The 19419-nt window shown below is 42.7% G+C and overlaps 1 protein-coding gene across 1 annotated transcript; it reads left to right on the top strand.

Annotated features, from left to right (window-relative positions):
• The first annotated feature begins 16814 nt into the window (after positions 1-16814).
• LOC119777359 (homeobox protein otx5-like) lies at positions 16815-19160 on the top strand. Its single transcript, XM_038276206.1, has 3 exons — positions 16815-17152; positions 17815-17966; positions 18075-19160. The coding sequence occupies exons 1-3, from the start codon at positions 17056-17058 to the stop codon at positions 18711-18713; spliced, it is 888 nt and encodes a 295-aa protein (XP_038132134.1). The 5' UTR covers positions 16815-17055; the 3' UTR covers positions 18714-19160.
• The last annotated feature ends 259 nt before the right edge of the window (positions 19161-19419 follow it).

A 19419-nucleotide genomic window follows, 5' to 3' on the forward strand; every position in this document is an offset into this window, starting at 1 on the left:
TAAACAGACAGACGTTTGACGAGGATCCAGCAAACAGGAACTGAAGAGGGAGGCTTTTAAAGGGGACAGAGACAAAGACAGGGCTAACGAGAGGATTGAAAACAGGTGAGGACAGAGCAGAAAACAGAGCTAGGGAAAGAGGACACAAGAGGGCAGCAGAGGACAACAAATGGAAAACCTGGAAGACAGGAACTAACCAGAAAACAACAAAAAAATAATTAAACACTAAAACAAGAAGCAAAGTAAAGCTGAATACTCAAAATAAACATAACAAAACCAAGACTGTGACAATTAGTTGAGTAAAACCATTAATATGCATCCATCCATTTTCTGTCATGCTTATCCAATGCAGGGTCGCGAGGGGTGTTGGTACTTATCTCCAGCAGTCTACGGTCGAGACTCAGAGTATAAAAGTATTAATAATCATAATCAAATCTTACTAAGCTACAAGTAAAAGTTACTAATTTAAACATAAGAATAATAACAATTGAACTTTATTGATCTCACATTGGAGACAGTTCAGACCTCTTAGATTTGGAACATGTTTTTATTAGGTAACTCATTCATTTCACCAACAGCAGTAAATTAATGTTATCATCTAGTAAAATGCAGTTTATTTCTTGGTATATAACAGAAAACTAAACCTAGAAGACAGCAAGCTAAGCTTCTTAACTAAACTCTTATTTATATGTAACTTGAGTTCAGTTTTTTAATGCTTTAGTTACCAGTTCATAAGTTCCAATTTACTTTGTAAGCCGTTGGTAGGTGGTGGCCAATAATAGAAACCATTATGTGGTAACCTAATGGTAATTAACCAAAAAAAGTTTTTCTTGTTACCAAGTACTACAATGTGACTTGCTGTGTTATTATCATGTTATTACACGGTTCTTGATGTACTGTAAAAGAAAGCGTTACCCTCAAGTTTAAGTATTTAAATACTCAGTTTTGAAAATACTTAATTACTAAAAAGTACCTATATCTAAATACTTCAGTATTCAAAAATACTGATAGTAATACGGATAGTAAAAAATACTGATAGCCAGTAAGCCTGGCTCCAGGTAGGAGACCAGTTTAAAGGTCCTGCATCAAGTTCTGGTTCCACGTCCTGTCTTGGCTAACCTCTTCCACTGAGCCTGCTCATCTGCACCTGATCCTGTCTGCTCCTGTGGTTGACCGTCTGGTCATGCTTCAGAACTCTCTCAGACTCTGAACCCGCCTGGGAGCTCTATGATGTCTGGAAGCCTGGATCCTGCCACCTGTCTGTTCCAGCCTGATCTGGATCCTGCTCCTGTCTGTTGTTGTCTGTTCTGGAACCCTTCCAGTATCGGCTTACCTGCATGACCTCTGGGACTGCTGGGGACATCTTGGACTGGACTGTTAAACCAGGTAAGTGACCAACTCAGATAATCATCTTCTGTCAGATGATCGTGGTCACTTACCTGTGTTTCTCCCATTACAGAGTATCTGAGATTGGGCGGTGCCCCGCCCCCCCGCCTGCAGTTGTCGCGTGCCACAGATCCTAGCAGCTCCCCTTTTAGTTTTGTTTTTCATTAAATAAACCCTTTGAACTTACCCACTGACTGTCTCCTTGAATACAGGGTCCAGTTCATGACACTCACATTTCTGGAATGTCATTAAATCTCTAAAACAGTGATGTCCAAATTCAGTCCTAAGTGCTGCTACCTCCTAAGAAATGGCATTTTAAAGGGAACAAGTATCTAGACGCTTCCTTGAAATCTAGTGGAGTGAAAGCTATAACTAACCCCCAAAGAAATTATTCAAGTAAAGTAAAGATAATCAATAATCTTTATAAATAAGAAATGTGTAAAGTGTTTTGACAGAAAAGACCTACATCTATAGAGAAAAGCAGGATTGGGTTTGTAGATCACCAGAAGGGGTTCAGGGAGTTGGTCCATGAGTTTCCTGTTTTGGTCATTTTGCCTCAGGAACCTGCTTTTATATTGTAAAGCAAAGCTCTGTGTTTCCACCTTGAAGCTTTGTCTCTCTGGCTGTTTTCCATAAAAGAGATCACTCAGGACAAACTCATTAAATAACACTTAATAATGTTTATGTGTTAAAGGAAGGGTCGGGAATTAATAAGATTTTCACGATTCCGATTCCCTTATCAATTCATTGAAACGATTCGATTTCTCTCATCAATTCAGTTTAATAAAAAAGCATTACTGTACAAATTCAGGAAATAAACTCATCTCCCCCTGATTTATATAAATGAGCGTCACCTTTCTCTCACTCCCTGAACTGCGGAGCAACTTCGTAGCATTTATTAGCAGTTTTATTGCATCCATTACAATAGCTAAAATTGTAAACATGCTAGCAATAAAGGGCTGGAAGGCACACATTTTTAATAACCCCAAAGAGAGGTAGGAAATGGGTTTATTTCCAGAAATGGCATATTATTTACTAGGAACCACATTAAGCACAGCCAGTGATATAAAACTAGCTACTTACCACCAGAGTTGCCTTCCATGCTGGTCGTAACTTAACCTTCTGTCAGGGAGCATCAAAAACACGGCATTTGTTAAATTGTATGCCATGTTTTGTGCGCAGGTGTTTCTGCATGTTCGATGTATTTCCTCCCGCGGATATAATTGCCACTTTGCAATGATTACAAAGCGCCGCTTGTTGCCATCTTTCTCTTTCTTAAAATGAAGCCAAACTTTCGATCGCTTTACCCGATGGGACGCCATTTTTGTTTGTTTTGCTTTTCTATACTTACGCCTGGTCACGTCGTACTTGCTTACTGAATGCCATGTGGGTAACTTGCGTAAAAAACGTGATGTAAGTCGTGCTGCCCAGAGCTAGGCTCTTGTGTCAAAGAACACTACTGCCACCTATTGGCTTGTGACGTCACGGTGCGGTATCGGCTGTCGATCAAGTCCCAGTGCTGTATCCCAGACTCAGTGATCGGGACGAAAATTTCTATTTTTATTTTTTTTACTGATTAATGCTAAATTCATTAAATCCCCACGAATGTATTCGTTTCAGTTATAAATAATGATCCATTGGTTATTCCTTGCTGACCGGACTTTTCCTTTAAATAACCAGGAATCATGACAACAGATTTTGACAGAAATTGTAATCTTCCTCAGATTAGAGAAGTTGTTTAGAGTTACAGATTGCAGCGCTTACCAACAGGGCTCACATCTCGTTGAAGTTGAACAGAATCACAGTTTGAGAAGCACTTTATACAACTCCAGTCCACCACATTATTAAATCATACATGTTAGCAGATGAGGAGACATCCATGGCTCCAGCCTAATCAAAATATTACACTTTGTTTGTAGATATTTGCCATGTACAGAATGAAGATGACTTTTTATCCAGACAAAGAAACTCTCCTTATTAGATAAATTACTTGGGAAAACATTAGTTCTGACACAACAGGCAGGTATTATTAGGGTTTAACAGACTCACACATCATCAGTAAGGATAATCCTCACAAAATGTAAACAACTGAGAATACCTATAATGTCCCCAAAGGTTTAGAAGGAAAACAAGACCACAGTACTACAGATCCTCCACAATACTTACACCTATGATCCTTCGTTTCCTACAATGTAAAAAACAATATCCTCACTTGGCCATCATGACTTATATCTATCATTTACAATTAAAATTTTGATCTCTAAAATTCTAATAAATCTTGTGACTTTATGGCGCTCCAACTCAAAATCTGGGCCAGTTCATTGAAGTTTTAGAATAGAAACCGGATCTCTTAATGATAAAATTAAGATAAGATTTTAGTCGCACGTAAGCAGGTGCTTCCCTAACTGCCTATAAACCACCTTAGCTTATTAAGGATGCAAAAAGTAAAATGGCAGATGGTCACATTTACTCAGCAGCAGAAGGACTTTAGCTACCTGGTGTTGCAGCATTCAGCTATGTTTGAATGGGAAAACGGAGATAGGCGAGAGAAACAAGCTTAGTTTAATTCAGCCCAAATTTCTTAACACACTGCATGAAAAGTGAGATTTTCGTCCCCGTAAACCCCCGTAAACTCCCGCAGATCTGCCTGATTTTCGTCAGTTTCCGACAATTTGCAACCCGTGCTTGTCCGCGTTTGTCGTGCCACAAATTGTCGGAAATGGACTCTGACGTATGTGGAGAGCGATCAGCTGTACTAATGGCCCTAATTAGCATATGAATGCAGCAAACCCGCGCGGCTGGCCAGGTCTGGCTTGAATAACCTTCTCAGTATTGGCTGAAACCACTATTCTCAAACAAATGAAATCGCTCGTGATTGGCAGTAAAACCACACGTGGCCACGCCAGGCTTTAATTTTCTTACTGAGTATTGGACGGAACCACTTCTTTTTAAACAAGTAAAGTCGCTCGTGATTGGTTGGCATATATATATATTTACATATAAATTTACATATATATATTCATTCATATATATATATATATATATATATATATATATATATATATATTTATTCATTCATATATATATATATATATATATATTTATTCATTCATATATTTATTCATTCATATATTTATTCATTCATATATTTATTCATTCATATGCTGTGTATTTATGTTATCCTACACTACTACACAATTATTATGCTACCATCAAGGACATGAATGAATTTATACAGGAAATTAAGATTTGCCAGGAAGCTGTTTATGCAAAGAAAGAGCTTTATTAAAACACACACAACTATATACAACGCGTATCCAAACACATGCGTATCTAAAAATTACAACTCCGTGAACGGTCCGTTTGCTTCCTCTGGGTTGGAGGTAACAGGCAGCATTCCCTCCGAGGCAGGTCCGATGTGCAGACGCCTACTGTGCGTGGCCCTGTACTTCGGCATCGCTTCTAACCGGGACTGCAGCTTAACACAGAGTTCAGAGGGATCCGGCCTACGAAATGGCGGCGACCGTACAATCCATCCAGAGACACCGCCGACGACGCCATCTTCTTCGTCGGACATGAGGTCGACGGTGGCGGACTTCCAGAGTTCCACTTCCTCATCTGCCAGCACACTCTGCCTCGCCTTCAGCAGCTGAAAAAAAAAAACAATGAATCAGCGCACTGCATATGGACACGACACAACACATCTATCAATGCACCTGAAAAATAGTCACCAAATAAAGTCTTACCCTCTTTCTTCTGGCCCGACTCCGAGCAGATTGCCTGGCAGCCTCCGCACGCAGCGTGTTGGCTAGCTGCGTGTATCTGAAGCTCCTGCGTAACGTCTCATAATACGTCTTACAGGCAGCTGGAAAACAATTAAATGAGAGTGGTATGAATAAAAAAAAAATCAAACGCAAGTCACAGTAACAAGGAAGGAGAAAACATTAAAACAAGTCACTTACACACAATGTCGTCTTTATCAACATCGTGCAAATCTGGACTTGCCGAGATGGCTCCGAGCAAATAGGAGGTCACCGCCTCATTGTGAGGCGACAGTAGTCTGTGAAAAAAAAAAAAGTACAGCTATGGTCGGTATTTATCCGTATCCATGTCCTTTTACCGCAGAATGAAAGCATATTCTTTAAACCTTACCCCTGCTCCGGTTCATAGCGCCTGCAATTAGTCTCCGAGTTGTGAAGACGGTGTACTGCTTCCTGTGAATCACAAAAAATACACTTTAATAAAGCTTTAGGCTAGGCTGCTTTTAGCTTACCTAGCTAGGCTAGGTTGTCTTTAGCTTGCCTAGCTAAGCTAGGCTGCTTTTAGCATAGCTACCAGTAATCGAACATATATTTACCGCTAGCGTGGCGTTGTGCACCCGTCTTCTCTTCCTCGAGTTCGTACATCCCGCAAAGTTGCTCGACTGCAGAGCCGCCATCTTGTCCTCTATGGACTGCAACCTGGAGTGCATCGAATTCTCCAGCTGAGTGAGGCGCTCATTCATGTCGGCAGTATGCTGGGTAAGCTGACGAGACAGTCCGCTGATAGCAATCAGCAGTTTCTTCTCGTCAGTCTGCGGGCTGGCCGAAAGTTGTGGACTAAGAGCAGTTGGAGGCGAGTTGAAAGCGAGACGTCGTGCAGCCATTGTTCACGTAACAACAACATACAAACACGGTAACTGGAGATGAAGTTCTTCTGAGTATAGTAACACAAACATGTCTGCTAATATGCTGGTCTCGCGAGTAGTTGTAGTGCACAAACCTCACACGTGATTGGACGATGGGGCCGAAGGCTCATCAGGCTCCTCCAATCACATACGACGTCATTGTTATACGGAAGGACTCGCGAGAAGAGCTCGCGTCGCTCCATTCTGGAAGGTGGCGGTAATGCACCTATAAATTGTTTGCAATTGCAATTGTTTGTCTCCATAAGATTGAATTTGAGCAGGTGGACATTAGAGATAATAAATGCAACAACAAGTTTTTGAATCAATATTCTATAAATAATATGTACCCAGGAAGAACAAAAAGCACAGCTCTCTTACAAAATTTTAAGAAATCTATGATAGTCAAAATTAGGACAAATTATTTGAAATTCCCAATTCCTCCTAAATATAAAGAATTACAATTTAAAATAATAAATAACATATATCCTTCAAATTAGTTTTTAAGAGAGAGATTTAAGTTTAATGTTGAGAATTGTGGCTTTTGTGCAACTCAATTGGAAACAACTAAACATCTTTTTTATGAATGTAAAGAAGTATTAAACTTATGGGATCAACTTCGAACCTTTCTGTCTTCTAAAACAATACATTTAGATTTTATTTCCTGGCAAAACATTCAATTCGGTTTATCCATTAAAGAAAAAAAATTTGGAATTTTTAACCAATATTCTAATAATTGTAACAAAGTATTATATCCATAAATGTCGCTATGCAAAATGCTCCCTCTCAATCTCTGCTCTCAAAAATGAACTTTCCCTTTTCAAAGATGTCTGAGAAAGATGCAGAATTTAAATGCAATTAAATTGTTTGAGTTAATTGAAGAATTTCAGTTGGTAGTCCCCACTGATTAATTTACTTTAACTACTATTATTATTTTATTTATTTTTATTTATTTGATTTTATTTTATACTTTGTTCCAGCCTGTGCACTTAATTTTATTTTTCATAAGCAGGAGTTGTGATATTTCTTCTTGTATTGAAATATTTGTTATTGACTTGTTATTTGAGATTGTTATTGTTTTCTTATATATTCAATAAAAAAAAAAAAAAGTGGAAATCTAAAAAAAAAATTAACCATTACAGCCAACTGATTCTGATTAAAACTAATTTTTTAAGTAAATTATTTTGTGTATTTTTTTTACATAACATTTGCATACACAGTAATCTAGCGTACCTTAATTAAATAAATCAATTCAAGCTAAAATGTAAGAGTCTATAATTAGGCTATACTGAGCCTGATCTATTTCTACCATCTATTTGGGGGATATTTATTGCCACACTTTGGGCCACTTAATACCAATTTAGCATGCTGACCTATGTCCTTATGACCACAGTGTACCAATCTTCTGATGGCTACTTCCAGCAGGATAATGCGCCATGTTATAAAGTGAATCATCTCAGAATCATTTCTTGAAACTTTTCCACTTAAGTAATTGTGAATTGAGCATATTGACAGACAACATTTTATTTTTTATCTTAAATGCAAATTTAAAAAAAAATAATTACCACTCTAAATGTATTGCTCTGTCAGCTAAAGATCTGATTTGGTCTCTATACTTTAATTAAATAAATCAATTCAAGCTAAAATGTAAGAGGCTATACTGAGCCTGATCTCTTTGTATCAGAGATTTTCTTACCCAGAAAGATGTCGGGGTAAAACCCCCCCTGCAACCCTGATTTGCATTTGTATAGCTCACAGCATGTTCATTTACATGTTAAAGCCTCCCCTAGAATTCCATGGGGGGGAGGCATGGGGGGAACACTGCCTAAGAAATTCCACGTCAATTTTTGACAATTTACGGGAGTTTTCGGCGAAGCCTGCAAATTGCCGTAAACTGCCGCTAACCGGAAGTTCCACGACAATCTACAGTGCCGCATATTGACGAAAATCCCACTTTTCATGCAGTGACAGCCCCACAGTTTGGGCTACACTAAAGGATCCAAAGGGGTAAGGACACACTCCATTCGGTGCTACCAGACAGATCCACACTAATCAACAGTGTTGTGCCTGAACGCGTTCATTGAACGAAAGTTCATGAACTCGTTCATATTTTGTGCGAACGTGAACTGAACGTACTGCATTATTTCCTGGTGAACGTTATTGTGAACTCGTTCATTCTGGTGTCTGTGAACGGCACGCTCTCTCAGTTCAACTCCGTTCAATAGGTTGCCAGATTTCTATAGAGCCCTCCAGGCGAAACCCCGGCTAAATCACACCGTAAACAGGCCTTAATATGTAGCGGGGAAAAACACCCAATCTGGCAACACCAGCTACCAGCGTCGTAGCCTACAGCCGCGTGCGTCATCAAAACAAAATGCAGCGTGGAAGCCACAGCAGCAAGGAGGCGACTTAAAACAGGTTTATGACCAGGTGGTCGGTGAGGATGATGGCAACAAGTTTGCCTGCCGGCTTTCAGTAAAAAAATCCGCACTTCAGTAACCTTAAATTCCTCCCTCAGCCTGGTCCCTCAGTTTGTGTTAGTAAAATCTTCTTGAGCGGAGGTCTTCAACAGGGGATCCGCGACCCCTAGGGGGTCTACGGAGGTACTGCATGAGGGTCTGCATGGTTAGTTGATATTTTTATATTCCTCCCCTGCATTTTTTCCCCCCACTAATTGAAATGTCTTTAAATACTCATTAACATGAAATCAACACACTGTAGTAAACAGATAAATGGAGGCAGAAGATGTCTTTCAGTCATCAATGCTCACATTCAGCGACACACAGGAGCTCTTTCAAGCTGGGCACCGTTTCCTTCACAACACCTGTCCCATCAACCAGGAATCAGAATCAGAAAAACTTTAATAATCCCAGGGAGAAATTAATTTCTTTACATTACTCCATCTGTAATAGAGTGACTATAGGACACAATTTCATACAATATATATAAATAGGGGGTCCGCGCTCCATCTCGCCATCAGTTTGGGGGTCCTTGGTCTGGAAAACATAGAAGACCCCTGTTCTTGAGGGTTTTACTATCCATGTAACTTGTTTGTTAAACCTGCCTGGTATAATTTTCCAGGATTCCTTTTTAGTATGTATTGAAATGGAATTTCAAATGGAAAAAATTATTAAAATAAAAAAAAACATTTGCACCTTAAAGACTACTTTCCTATTTTTCTTTTAATAATTACTCATAAAAAAGACCATTCAAGCAGCATATTTTTCCTGATGTTTTTGAGAATATACTGTAGGGGTGAAAGCTGCAGCTGCTACTAGTGTGAAGTGAATGGACAGCAACAAAGCGTTAAAGCAACAATGGGGAAATGCTGTCCCCTCAATGCTAATGTAAACCCTGGTTGGATAAGGATTCAAAACTGGATATGAAGATGAAATCTGACGCACAGTTTCAGAGTTACAACTGATAAAATAATTGCTGTCTGTGGTTCTACAGTAGGCTATGGTGTAATTGAGCAATATTTGAAAAAAAAAGAACTATGAACTAGTTCGTTTTTTGGAATTGTGAACTATGAACTGAACTAGTTCATTTTAAAATGTGTGAACTGAACTTTGAACTAGTTCACATAGAAAGAGAACTTTCCCAACACTGCTAATCAAGACCTAATATTGGCGGGTTCCTGCTCCCTGACTCTGCCCAACGCCCTAAGTGTCGCCCTCCAGTGTCACTCCCAATGAAGACTCACTAGAAGCTGGGGAGGGTGCCTTCAGTGAAGGGGATGCGGTGGGGGATAAGCGAGAATGGGGCGGCTTCTTCTCTCAAACGGAAAAGGAAAGTAGTGGTATCTATGGCAACACAGTGACGCCCCATGGGCTGTAGCTCTGTGGCACTGGGGGACAAAAAATCAAACATCTACCCCTTTATTAAAACAAATGTATACGGTCAGATAAAACTAGTGCAAAGAGGACCTACCTTTTTTGAATTTGTCAAGCTTTTTTTTTTATATACTAATTTGTGATTTTTTTTTCTGAAGGTCCACTCGCCCTGCCCAGGTTTGGGATGTGACTTAATGTGGCGGACCCTCTGCAGCAATGCGCAAATGAATTGTTAGTGTACAGAGGCCGGTTGTTTTAATGTTTTTTCCTTCCTTGTTACTGTGACTTGCGTTTGATTTTTTTATTCATACCACTCTCATTTAATTGTTTTCCAGCTGCCTGTAAGACGTATTTTGAGACGGTACGCAGGAGCTTCAGATATATGCAGCCTGAGAACACGCTGCGTGCGGAGGCTGCCAAGCAATCTGCTCGGAGTCGGGCTAGAAGAAAGAGGGTAAGACTTTATTTGGTGACTATTTTTCAGGTGCATTGATAGATGTGTTGTGTCCATACGCAGTGCGCTGATTCATTGTTTTTTTTTTTCAGCTGCTGAAAGCGAGGCAGAGTGTGCTAGCAGATGAGGAAGTGGAACTCCGGCACCGTCTGCCTCATGCCCGACGAAGAAGATGGCGTCGTTGGCGGTGTCTCTGGATGGATTGTACGGTCGCCGCCATTTCGATCTCACTGAACTCTGTGTTAAGCTGCAGTCCCGGTTAGAAGCGATGCCGAAGTACAGGGCCACGCACAGTAGGCGTCTGCACATTGGACCTGCCTCGGAGGGAATGCTGCCAGTTACCTCCAACCCCGAGGAAGCAAACGGACCGTTCACGGACTTGTAATTTTTAGATACGCATGTGTTTGGATACGCGTTGTATATAGTTGTGTGTGTTTCAATAAAGCTCTTTCTTTGCATAAACAGCTTCCTGGCAAATGTTCATTTCCTGTATAAATTCATTCATGTCCTTGATGGTAGCCTAATAATTGTGTAGTAGTGTAGGATAACATAAATACACAGCATATGAATTAATAAATATATGAATTAATAAATATATGAATGAATAAATATATATTCATAAATATATATATGTAAATTTATATGTAAATATATATATATGCCAACCAATCACGAGCGACTTTACTTGTTTAAAAAGAAGTGGTTCCGTCCAATACTCAGTAAGAAAATTAAAGCCTGGCGTGGCCACGTGTGGTTTTGCTGCCAATCACGAGCGATTTCATTTGTTTGAGAATAGTGGTTTCAGCCAATACTGAGTAGGTTATTCAAGCCAGACCTGGCCAGCCGCGCGGGTTTGCTGCATTCATATGCTAATTAGGGCCATTAGTACAGCTGATCGCTCTCCACATACGTCAGAGTCCGTTTCCGACAATTTGTGGCACGACAAACGCGGACAAGCGCGGGTTGCAAATTGTCGGAAACTGACGAAAATCAGGGAGATCTGCGGGAGTTTACGGGGAAGAAAATCTCACTTTTCATGCAGTGCCAAATACGTGTGGGGGGACGGGTTCTGACTGTTGTTTGTGCTTATGCGTCAAACAGCAGTTCAGATTACCCACCCTTTTGGGAGTCTTTACGGGGGGTACTAGAGAGTGCCCCTCCTGGGGACTCCCTTGTTCTTCTGGGGGACATCAATGCTCACCTGGGCAATGACAGTGAGATCTGGCGAGGCATGGTTGGCATGGTTGGAAGGAATGGCCCACCTGACCTGAACTCGAATGGTGTTCTGTTGTTGGACTTCTATGCTCACCATGGATTGTCCATAACAAATATCGTGTTCAAGCATAAGGGTGTTCATATGTGCTCTTTGCTCATTTGCTCATATGCTCTTTGCTCTTTGCACCAGGACACCCCTAGGCCCTAGTTCAATGATCAACTTGTTGTTTCATCTGACCTGCGGCTGCATGTCTTGGACACTCGGGTGAAGAGAGGGGCAGAGTTCTCCACCGACCACTACCTGGTGGTGAATTAGCTCCGATGGTGAGGGAGGACACAGGTCAGACCTGGTAGGCCCAAACGTATTGTGAGGGTCTGCTGGGAACGTCTGGCAGAGACCCCGTGAGAAGGAGCTTTAACCCCCACCTTCGGGAGATGTTCCAAGGGAGGTGGGGGACATTGAGTCTGAGTGGACCATGTTCCATGCCTCTATTGTTGAGGCAGCTAGTCAGAACTGTCGCTGCAAGGTTGTTGGTGCATGCCACAGCGGCAACCCTCAAACACGCTGGTGGACACCAGCGGTAAGGGAAGCTGTCAAGCTGAAGAAGGAGTCCTATCAGGCTTTATTGACCTGTGGGTCTCCAGAAGCAGCTGATGTGTACCGGCAGTCAAAGCGGCATGTGGCTCGGCTTGTGGCTGAGGCAAAACTCTAGCGTGGGAAGAATTCGGAGAGGCCCGTATCAGGAGGGGGAAGCAGTGCAGCACCAACACTAATTATAGTGGGGGTGGTGTGCTGCTGACCTCAACTCGGGACGTCGTATGTCGGTGGGCAGAGAACTTCAAAGACCTCCTTAATCCCACCAACACATCTTCCATTGAGGAAGCAGAGCCTGGGGGCTCCGGGTCAGATTCTCCCATCTCTGGTGATGAGCTCACTGAGGTGGTTAAAAAGCTCTTTGGTGGCAAGGCTTAAGGGGTGGATGAGATTCGCCCTGAGAACCTTACCCTTCCCTTAGAGATAGGGTGAGGAGCTCAGTCCTCCGGGGAGCACTCATAGTAGAGCCGCTGTGCTTTATGTGTCATCCTCAAGCTCGGGTCCTCTACCAGAGGCCTGGGAGTTTGAGGGTTCTGCGCAGTATCTTAGCTGTTCCTAGGACTGCGCTCTTCTGGACAGAGACCTCTGATGTTTTACCTGGAATCTGCTGTAGCCACTCTCCCAGTTGGGGGGTCACAGCCCCCAGTGCTCCAATTACCACTGGCACGACTGCTGCTCTTACTTTCCACATCTTTTCTAGCTCCTCCTTCAGTCCTTGGTATTTCTCAAGCTTCTCAAGTTCTTTCTTCTTGATGTTGCTGTCGCTTGGGATTGCCACATCTATCACTACTGCCTTCTTCTGCTGTTTGTCGATCAACACGATGTCTGGTTGGTTAGCCATCACCTGTTTGTCAGTCTGGATCTTGAAGTCCCATAGGATCTTAGCTCGGTCATTCTCAACTACCTTAGGAGGTGTCTTCCATTTTGATCTTGGGACTTCCAGCCCATACTCATGGCAGATGTTCCTATACACTATGACAGCTACCTGGTTGTGGCGTTCCATGTATGCACTTCCTGCCTGCATTTTACACCCTGCTGTTATGTGCTGTATTGTTTCAGAGGCATCTTTGCACAGTCTGCATCGGGGGTCCTGCCTGGTGTGGTAGACCCTGGCCTCTATTGATCTTGTACTGAGGGCCTGTTCTTGTGCTGCCATGATTAGTGCCTCTGTGCTGTGCTTCAGTCCAGCCTTTTCCAGCCACTGGTAGGATTTTTTGATATCAGCCACTTCTTCTATTTGTCTGTGGTACACGCCGTGCAGCGGCTTGTCCCTCCATGATGGTTCTCCTTCCTCTTTCTTGTCCTCACTTTCGGTTTTTTCCTGCCTGAGGTATTCACCAAGCCATTTGTCTTTGGGGGCCATTTTCCTGATGTATTCCTGGATCTTAGTTGTTTCATCCTGGACAGTGGTCTTGACACTCACTTGCCCTCGGCCTCCCTCGCTACGCTTGGTATACAGTCTCAGGGTGCTGAATTTGGGGTGGAACCCTCCATGCATTGTGAGGAGCCTTCTCGTCTTGGTGTCTGTAGCCTCTATCTCCTCCTTTGGCCAGTTTATTATACCAGAGGGGTATCTGATGACTGGCAGGGCATATGTTGATGGCTTGGATCTTGTTTTTCCCATTCAGCTGACTTTTCAGGACCTGCCTTACTCTTTGATACATGTCAAGGTCCTTAGTGCTTAGTGGCCTACCTCAGGGATGAGTGAAACCGCAAATACAAGAGCCATACTGGTTCGGACGTCGCCCGGGTTAACAAGGTCCGCGTCAGTTGCTAGGGAACCAGGGCAACTTGATGACAAATTGGCTACTGGAACAAGAAATAGATGGATTAGACCATATATATATATATATATAATACATATATATTTATATATATACATATATAATGTATATATATACGTATATTTAACTGCCTGATTTTTATAATGTGATGAATATGAAATTTCACAGAAATCCAGGTATTGACTCACCTGGGATGGCATAAATCCTTCTTTTATAGACTGTGTTCAGGTCAGTGGCTCAGCATGAAGCTGCTGGTTGCATAGATATCTCATGGCCGTACATCCAGTCTGTGATACAGTGATGGGATCAATCCTGCAGGTCGCACAGGCGACATACGGTTCTAGGATCTGGCAGATGTTCCAGTCTTGCCCGTGAAAACTTATCACTTATGAATCACTTATATAAGCCATTATCATAGTGATCCAAAGTATCGTCTCACATTTGGTACTCTGATTTTTATTGCATTTTTTTATTATTATTTTAATTCTTATTTACAGTAAATTATACAAAAAACAAGTGAATGCCGGCTGTATGTGAGGACATTATACAGAAGAAAGTAAATACAGCTTAGAGGTTGGTTTGTCAAAAAGGAGGCAAAAGAAAAATAAACTACTCAGTTTGTCAGGAAAATTTTTTGTTTTACCTGTTCTCAGTGCCACCTGAAAGCTGCTGTCTGTATGATTGTTTTTCAGAGCTATCGGGAGCTGATTTTGTCTTCTTAGTTCTTTGTCATTTAAAGCAAGTTTTCTTCAATAGGTAATTCAGCACGTGGATTTGGACTTAAAATGTAATTTAACTTGTGTTTCTAAGGCAGTTTTTTCACTTAAAGGTTTAAGTTAAACCAACCTTGCAATTACTAAACTGTAAACTGTAAACTGACTTAAAAAATGATTGCTGGTGTCAGGGCTCCTGTCTGTGTGTTTGTTTTTGTGTTTGTCTTCCTTCCACCAACAGGAGGCGCCTGGTTCTGGTTAGCCTCCTCACACACCTGCTGACGGTTACCTCGTTAACGGAGTGCTCTTAAGCTGCTGATTGCCACTACCTTGACGCCAGAGTGTTTGCCAGTTTTTGGTACTCTAGCCAAGCTGAGGTTTCTCTGAGTAAGACTGAGTTCTTGTCTCCCTGAGTTTTAACTTTGTTTTTGTCTTTGTCTCTCGGCAGGAAGTCATCCTGCAAACTGGACCCTTTCAGACCTCCTCTCCCAGGAGGGATCAACTGAGTCTTAAACTGAGCCAGGGATTCAAACTGGAGCTTTGGATCCAGTCTCCTTTTTGAGGCTGTTGAAATTACTCTCTGAGCAAGGGAATCATCTTCACCAAGACCCGTTCAAGTACAGCAGGAAATCTGAGTGGCAATCAGCGTCTCCATCCATCTACACTGTCCGAGTTCTGGGTAAACCCTGTTCCGCACTCCGCCGAATCCGACATACACTGGAAAACAACACACAGATTGGAGTCAAGGATCCTTCACTTCTCTGGAAACAATCAGATCCTCCCCTTCAAGATCAAAAAATCATGCTGGTCGGATAGGAAGGCTCTTTACGGGGGACAGAGGCTGAAAGAGAACAGCCTCTGGATCAGGTAACCACTCAGGGAAACATGAAGTCGTGGATTGCCTGTTAGATAATTTTAGATAATTTTAAATCATCTTTTTAAACTTATCAACTTAAGTAGGGCTGCTCAGTGTGGCAGTGGGTACTTGGGTCTTTCTGCATGAGTTTGCATGTTCTCCCTGAGCATGTGTGGGTTCTCTCCAGGTACTCCGGCTTCCTCCCACAGTCCGAAAACATGACTGTTAGATCAACTGTATACAGTGAACAAAAAGGATCATCAAACATTGTCATTCATTTACAGAAAAACTTAAGAATAACCACAAAAACTCATTACAAACCCAATTCAACAAAATACTTTCCCTCTTAATTATTTACAGTGGAAAAATTTATGTTTATGCACTCCCATCAATCAAATTGTCCAGTCTTGAAAATATTTGCCTTTACTGAGCAGTCCAAATATGTCCTGAGAAAGTTGATTGTCAATGCTTTTGAGTGTTTTCCTGTGGTTCTCAAAAAGCCCTATAAAGAACCCTTTATAGGACACTCAGTGAAATTATTTGAAAATCCAAATTTCCAACCAATAGCGTCTTTAAAATCCAGGACAAGACCTTATTACCTTTGTAACATTCATAAAATATGGATACTTTTATGGCAAAAATTAATGTCAATGTAATAACAACAAACACCAGCTTACCTGAATATATTAAGAAAAATAACAAAAGTGTTTCTATAATGCCGCCACAGGTGGGCTGTATACATTGGAGTACAGTATGCTTTAATTGTGTCTAAATAAAGAGATTGATTGATTGATCGATATTTTATTTGGTCCAACATAACCTTAGAGGCACTGACATTTTTTAGTTTATAAACTTAAATATAATTGTTAACTAGGCTTATTAAGTTTTTAACTTAACTTTTTCAATTAAAACCCCTCTTCTTACCTGTAGACAGCTGTAGATAGACGCCAGCACCCCTCACTACCCAGGCAGGGATAAAACGTGACGCAAAATGTACAGACAGCTATAAATTTAAATGTTTGATAATTTATGTGTTTTAGTATAAATCCTAAAAGTTTTTTTTGCTTGTTTTTTTTTTTTTTTTTTTGCTACTGCATAAATATGATCATATTTTTGTTCGTATTTTCTGCAGAAGATGATCTCAGATGTGCCAGTAAAGGTAGTTAACGCGGGGCTCTGGGACTTTAGGTTCAGTTCGGCAGCCTGTGTGCCACCTTGCGCGCGTGGCCGCGCGTGTGTGTGTCAGTGTGGGCGGGGTCAGCTGCTGCCACCTGCTCCCTGTAATTAGCAGCGCGTCCTGGAGAAGAAACTCAGAGAGCGAGTTGAAGGCGCAGAGGAGTCCTGGGGGCAACTTCACCTGCGTCTCTGCGCCTCTCAGCCCGGATGTTCAGCGCGAGCCTCCGTAATCCGCCGCTGAGCCGACGCTCAGCTTCAAGCGCAGTTTAAGACAAATCGCTGCCGATCCAAGCTCTGTCCCGCCTCGCTCCAAAGGTCCCAAAGCCGCTGCGCGTCCCACCTCCGAGTCCACGACAGGACTTGGACAGGCTGCTGGAAGGATGATGTCCTACATTAAGCAGCCCCATTACACCATGAACGGGTTAAACCTGCCTGGTCCCGGGATGGACGTCCTTCACACCACGGTCGCTTATCCCCGTAAGTACCGCAGATACATTTTTTTCAGATCAGATCGTCTGTTTGTAGAACTGCGCGCTCCATCTGATGCGTAAAAGCGCGCGGGCTGGTGCGCCATGCCAAAAAGCAAAGGGAATAAAACCTTATTACTGCTTGTGTTGACGAGAGATCTGTCTGTATTTAAATGCATTATTAGAAAAAGTGGATTTAGGGAGAGGAGGAAACTTTTCCAAATGAATCCTGGGTTAAAACCCAGGATCAACATAAAAGTTTAAATAATCTGTTCATTTTTAAAGATATTTGGAAATCAGTCAAACAAACTTTTCTATATTTTAAACTTTCTCTCCTCTCTCACATCACACCTGATCTTACTAAGGTGTTGAGAGGAAAAAGTCCCTCTGAGTTAATTCTGCTGTAAATCCAGCAGGCAGATTAGATTAGGAAAATACTGAGCAGATCTGACTATTTTTCCTGTTAAAGGAAAACTGCTATCTGGTTAACGTCATGCATGGTTTAAATGTCTTGGTCTCCTTGTTGGTAGAAAGGGTCAATGGTTTTTTGTATGTTGTGTGTCTGCTGGTTGTCCTCCTAACTGTGCTCCACCTTACGGCTGTTTCACGCTCACCTTGTTGACTTGTGATGACATTTAAGGGCAATTTTCTGTGGTTGCCAACATTTTGCAGCAACCCCAAGGAAGCAGCGCAGGGAGCGCACCACTTTCACTCGGACCCAGCTGGACATCCTGGAAGCTCTGTTCTCCAAGACGCGCTACCCGGACATCTTCATGAGGGAGGAGGTGGCCCTGAAGATCAATCTGCCTGAGTCCAGGGTGCAGGTATGCAGCCAGAATAATCTTCTAAAAAAAAAAACATTATGGCTACCTATCAGTCACCAAGTTACCACAGAGACAGACAGACATGTCCTCCTGTCTCTCTTTCTTCAGGTTTGGTTTAAGAACCGCCGTGCCAAATGCCGCCAGCAGCAGCAGCAGAGCAACGGACAGTCCAAACCTCGTCCTCCTAAGAAGAAGGCCTCACCGGTGCAGGAGCCTAGCGCCCCTGATCCAGTTCCCAATCCCTCTGGTTCTTACAGCCCCTCCTCCGCTCAGTCAGCTGGACCCAGTCTGGCCCCCAGCTCCAGCACGGGGAACACCGCCGTGTCAATCTGGAGCCCAGCCATCTCCCCCCTGCCCGACCCCCTGGCCTCCTCTGCCCCTTGCATGCAGCGACCTTCGCCGTACCCCATGAGCTACGGCCAGCCCTCTGCCTACGCTCAGGGCTATGCCAGCACCACCTCGTACTTCACTGGCCTGGACTGCAGTGCCTACCTGTCCCCCATGCACTCGCAGCTGTCCGGCACTGGGGGTGCTCTCAGTCCCATCACCGTCCCCTCTATGGGAGGGTCTTTGAGCCAGTCGCCGGCGTCCCTTTCCTCACAGGGCTACAGCACGGCCTCCTCCCTGGGCTTCACCACTGTGGACTGCCTGGACTACAAGGACCAGCAGGCCTGGAAACTGGGCTTCACTACAATGGACTGCCTGGACCACAAGGACCAAAACTCCTGGAAATTCCAGGTCCTCTAGAGCCTGAAGGATGAAGTCCTTGATGGGAGCGTTGAAGAGTGTGACTTAGACTTTTTTCTGCTGATTGTTGATAACCTGTTTGTAGGCTGTTTGAATAATTCTCTGAGTTTTGTAGGATTGGACCAACCTGGAGGCGGCGCTGTGCGATGGATGCTAACGGACCCACGGGTCTGTCCTCTTCACGCTGCTTAAATACAAATTCAAGCCTTTTCATTGTGTAAAGAGGACATTTGGTTTGACATGAAAGAACTGTAGACTGTCCTCCTCCTCAAATATTTATCATCATTTTAAGCCACATTTAGCTCGATCATTTGCTTTGATTTAGATATGTTTTGGTCATCTGTGTTATTTCTAGCTGTGTTAGCATTTAGCATCGATTTCACCTGTTGGATGGAAAAAAGATGAGCTGTTTTAGCTGTGTGATGTATTAAAGTGGTTTATTGTTTACACATGTGTGAACGGATGCTCATTAAGACGGGTTCTGGTTTTACCGACTGACACAGAAACAGGTCCAGAGTTAGGAGAGTGTCCTGCAGTGGGGTTCAGTCTGACCTCCTCTCCTCTCCTCCATCTTGGTTATTTTGGTTGATCTGATGCTCGGACTGACCCAATCCTCTTAGCCTCCCTTCAGCAATGCCCTAAGTGAATTAGTTGGGATTATTGCCCTCCTGTCCCCCTCTGTCTCTCACACACCTCCACCTTTTCC

Source organism: Cyprinodon tularosa, unplaced genomic scaffold (assembly GCF_016077235.1).
Source record: "Cyprinodon tularosa strain WSP-4 unplaced genomic scaffold, ASM1607723v1 ctg1229, whole genome shotgun sequence".
Classification (NCBI taxonomy): Eukaryota; Metazoa; Chordata; class Actinopteri; order Cyprinodontiformes; family Cyprinodontidae; genus Cyprinodon; species Cyprinodon tularosa.

Bases quoted from the DNA above. Each gene is read 5' to 3' on its own strand.
- LOC119777359 (XM_038276206.1), top strand. From the start codon at position 17,056: ATGATGTCCTACATTAAGCAGCCCCATTACACCATGAACGGGTTAAAC. The intron at 17,153-17,814 runs GTAAGTACCGCA...AACATTTTGCAG, and splicing joins CACCACGGTCGCTTATCCCC to CAACCCCAAGGAAGCAGCGC. The intron at 17,967-18,074 runs GTATGCAGCCAG...CTCTTTCTTCAG, and splicing joins TGCCTGAGTCCAGGGTGCAG to GTTTGGTTTAAGAACCGCCG.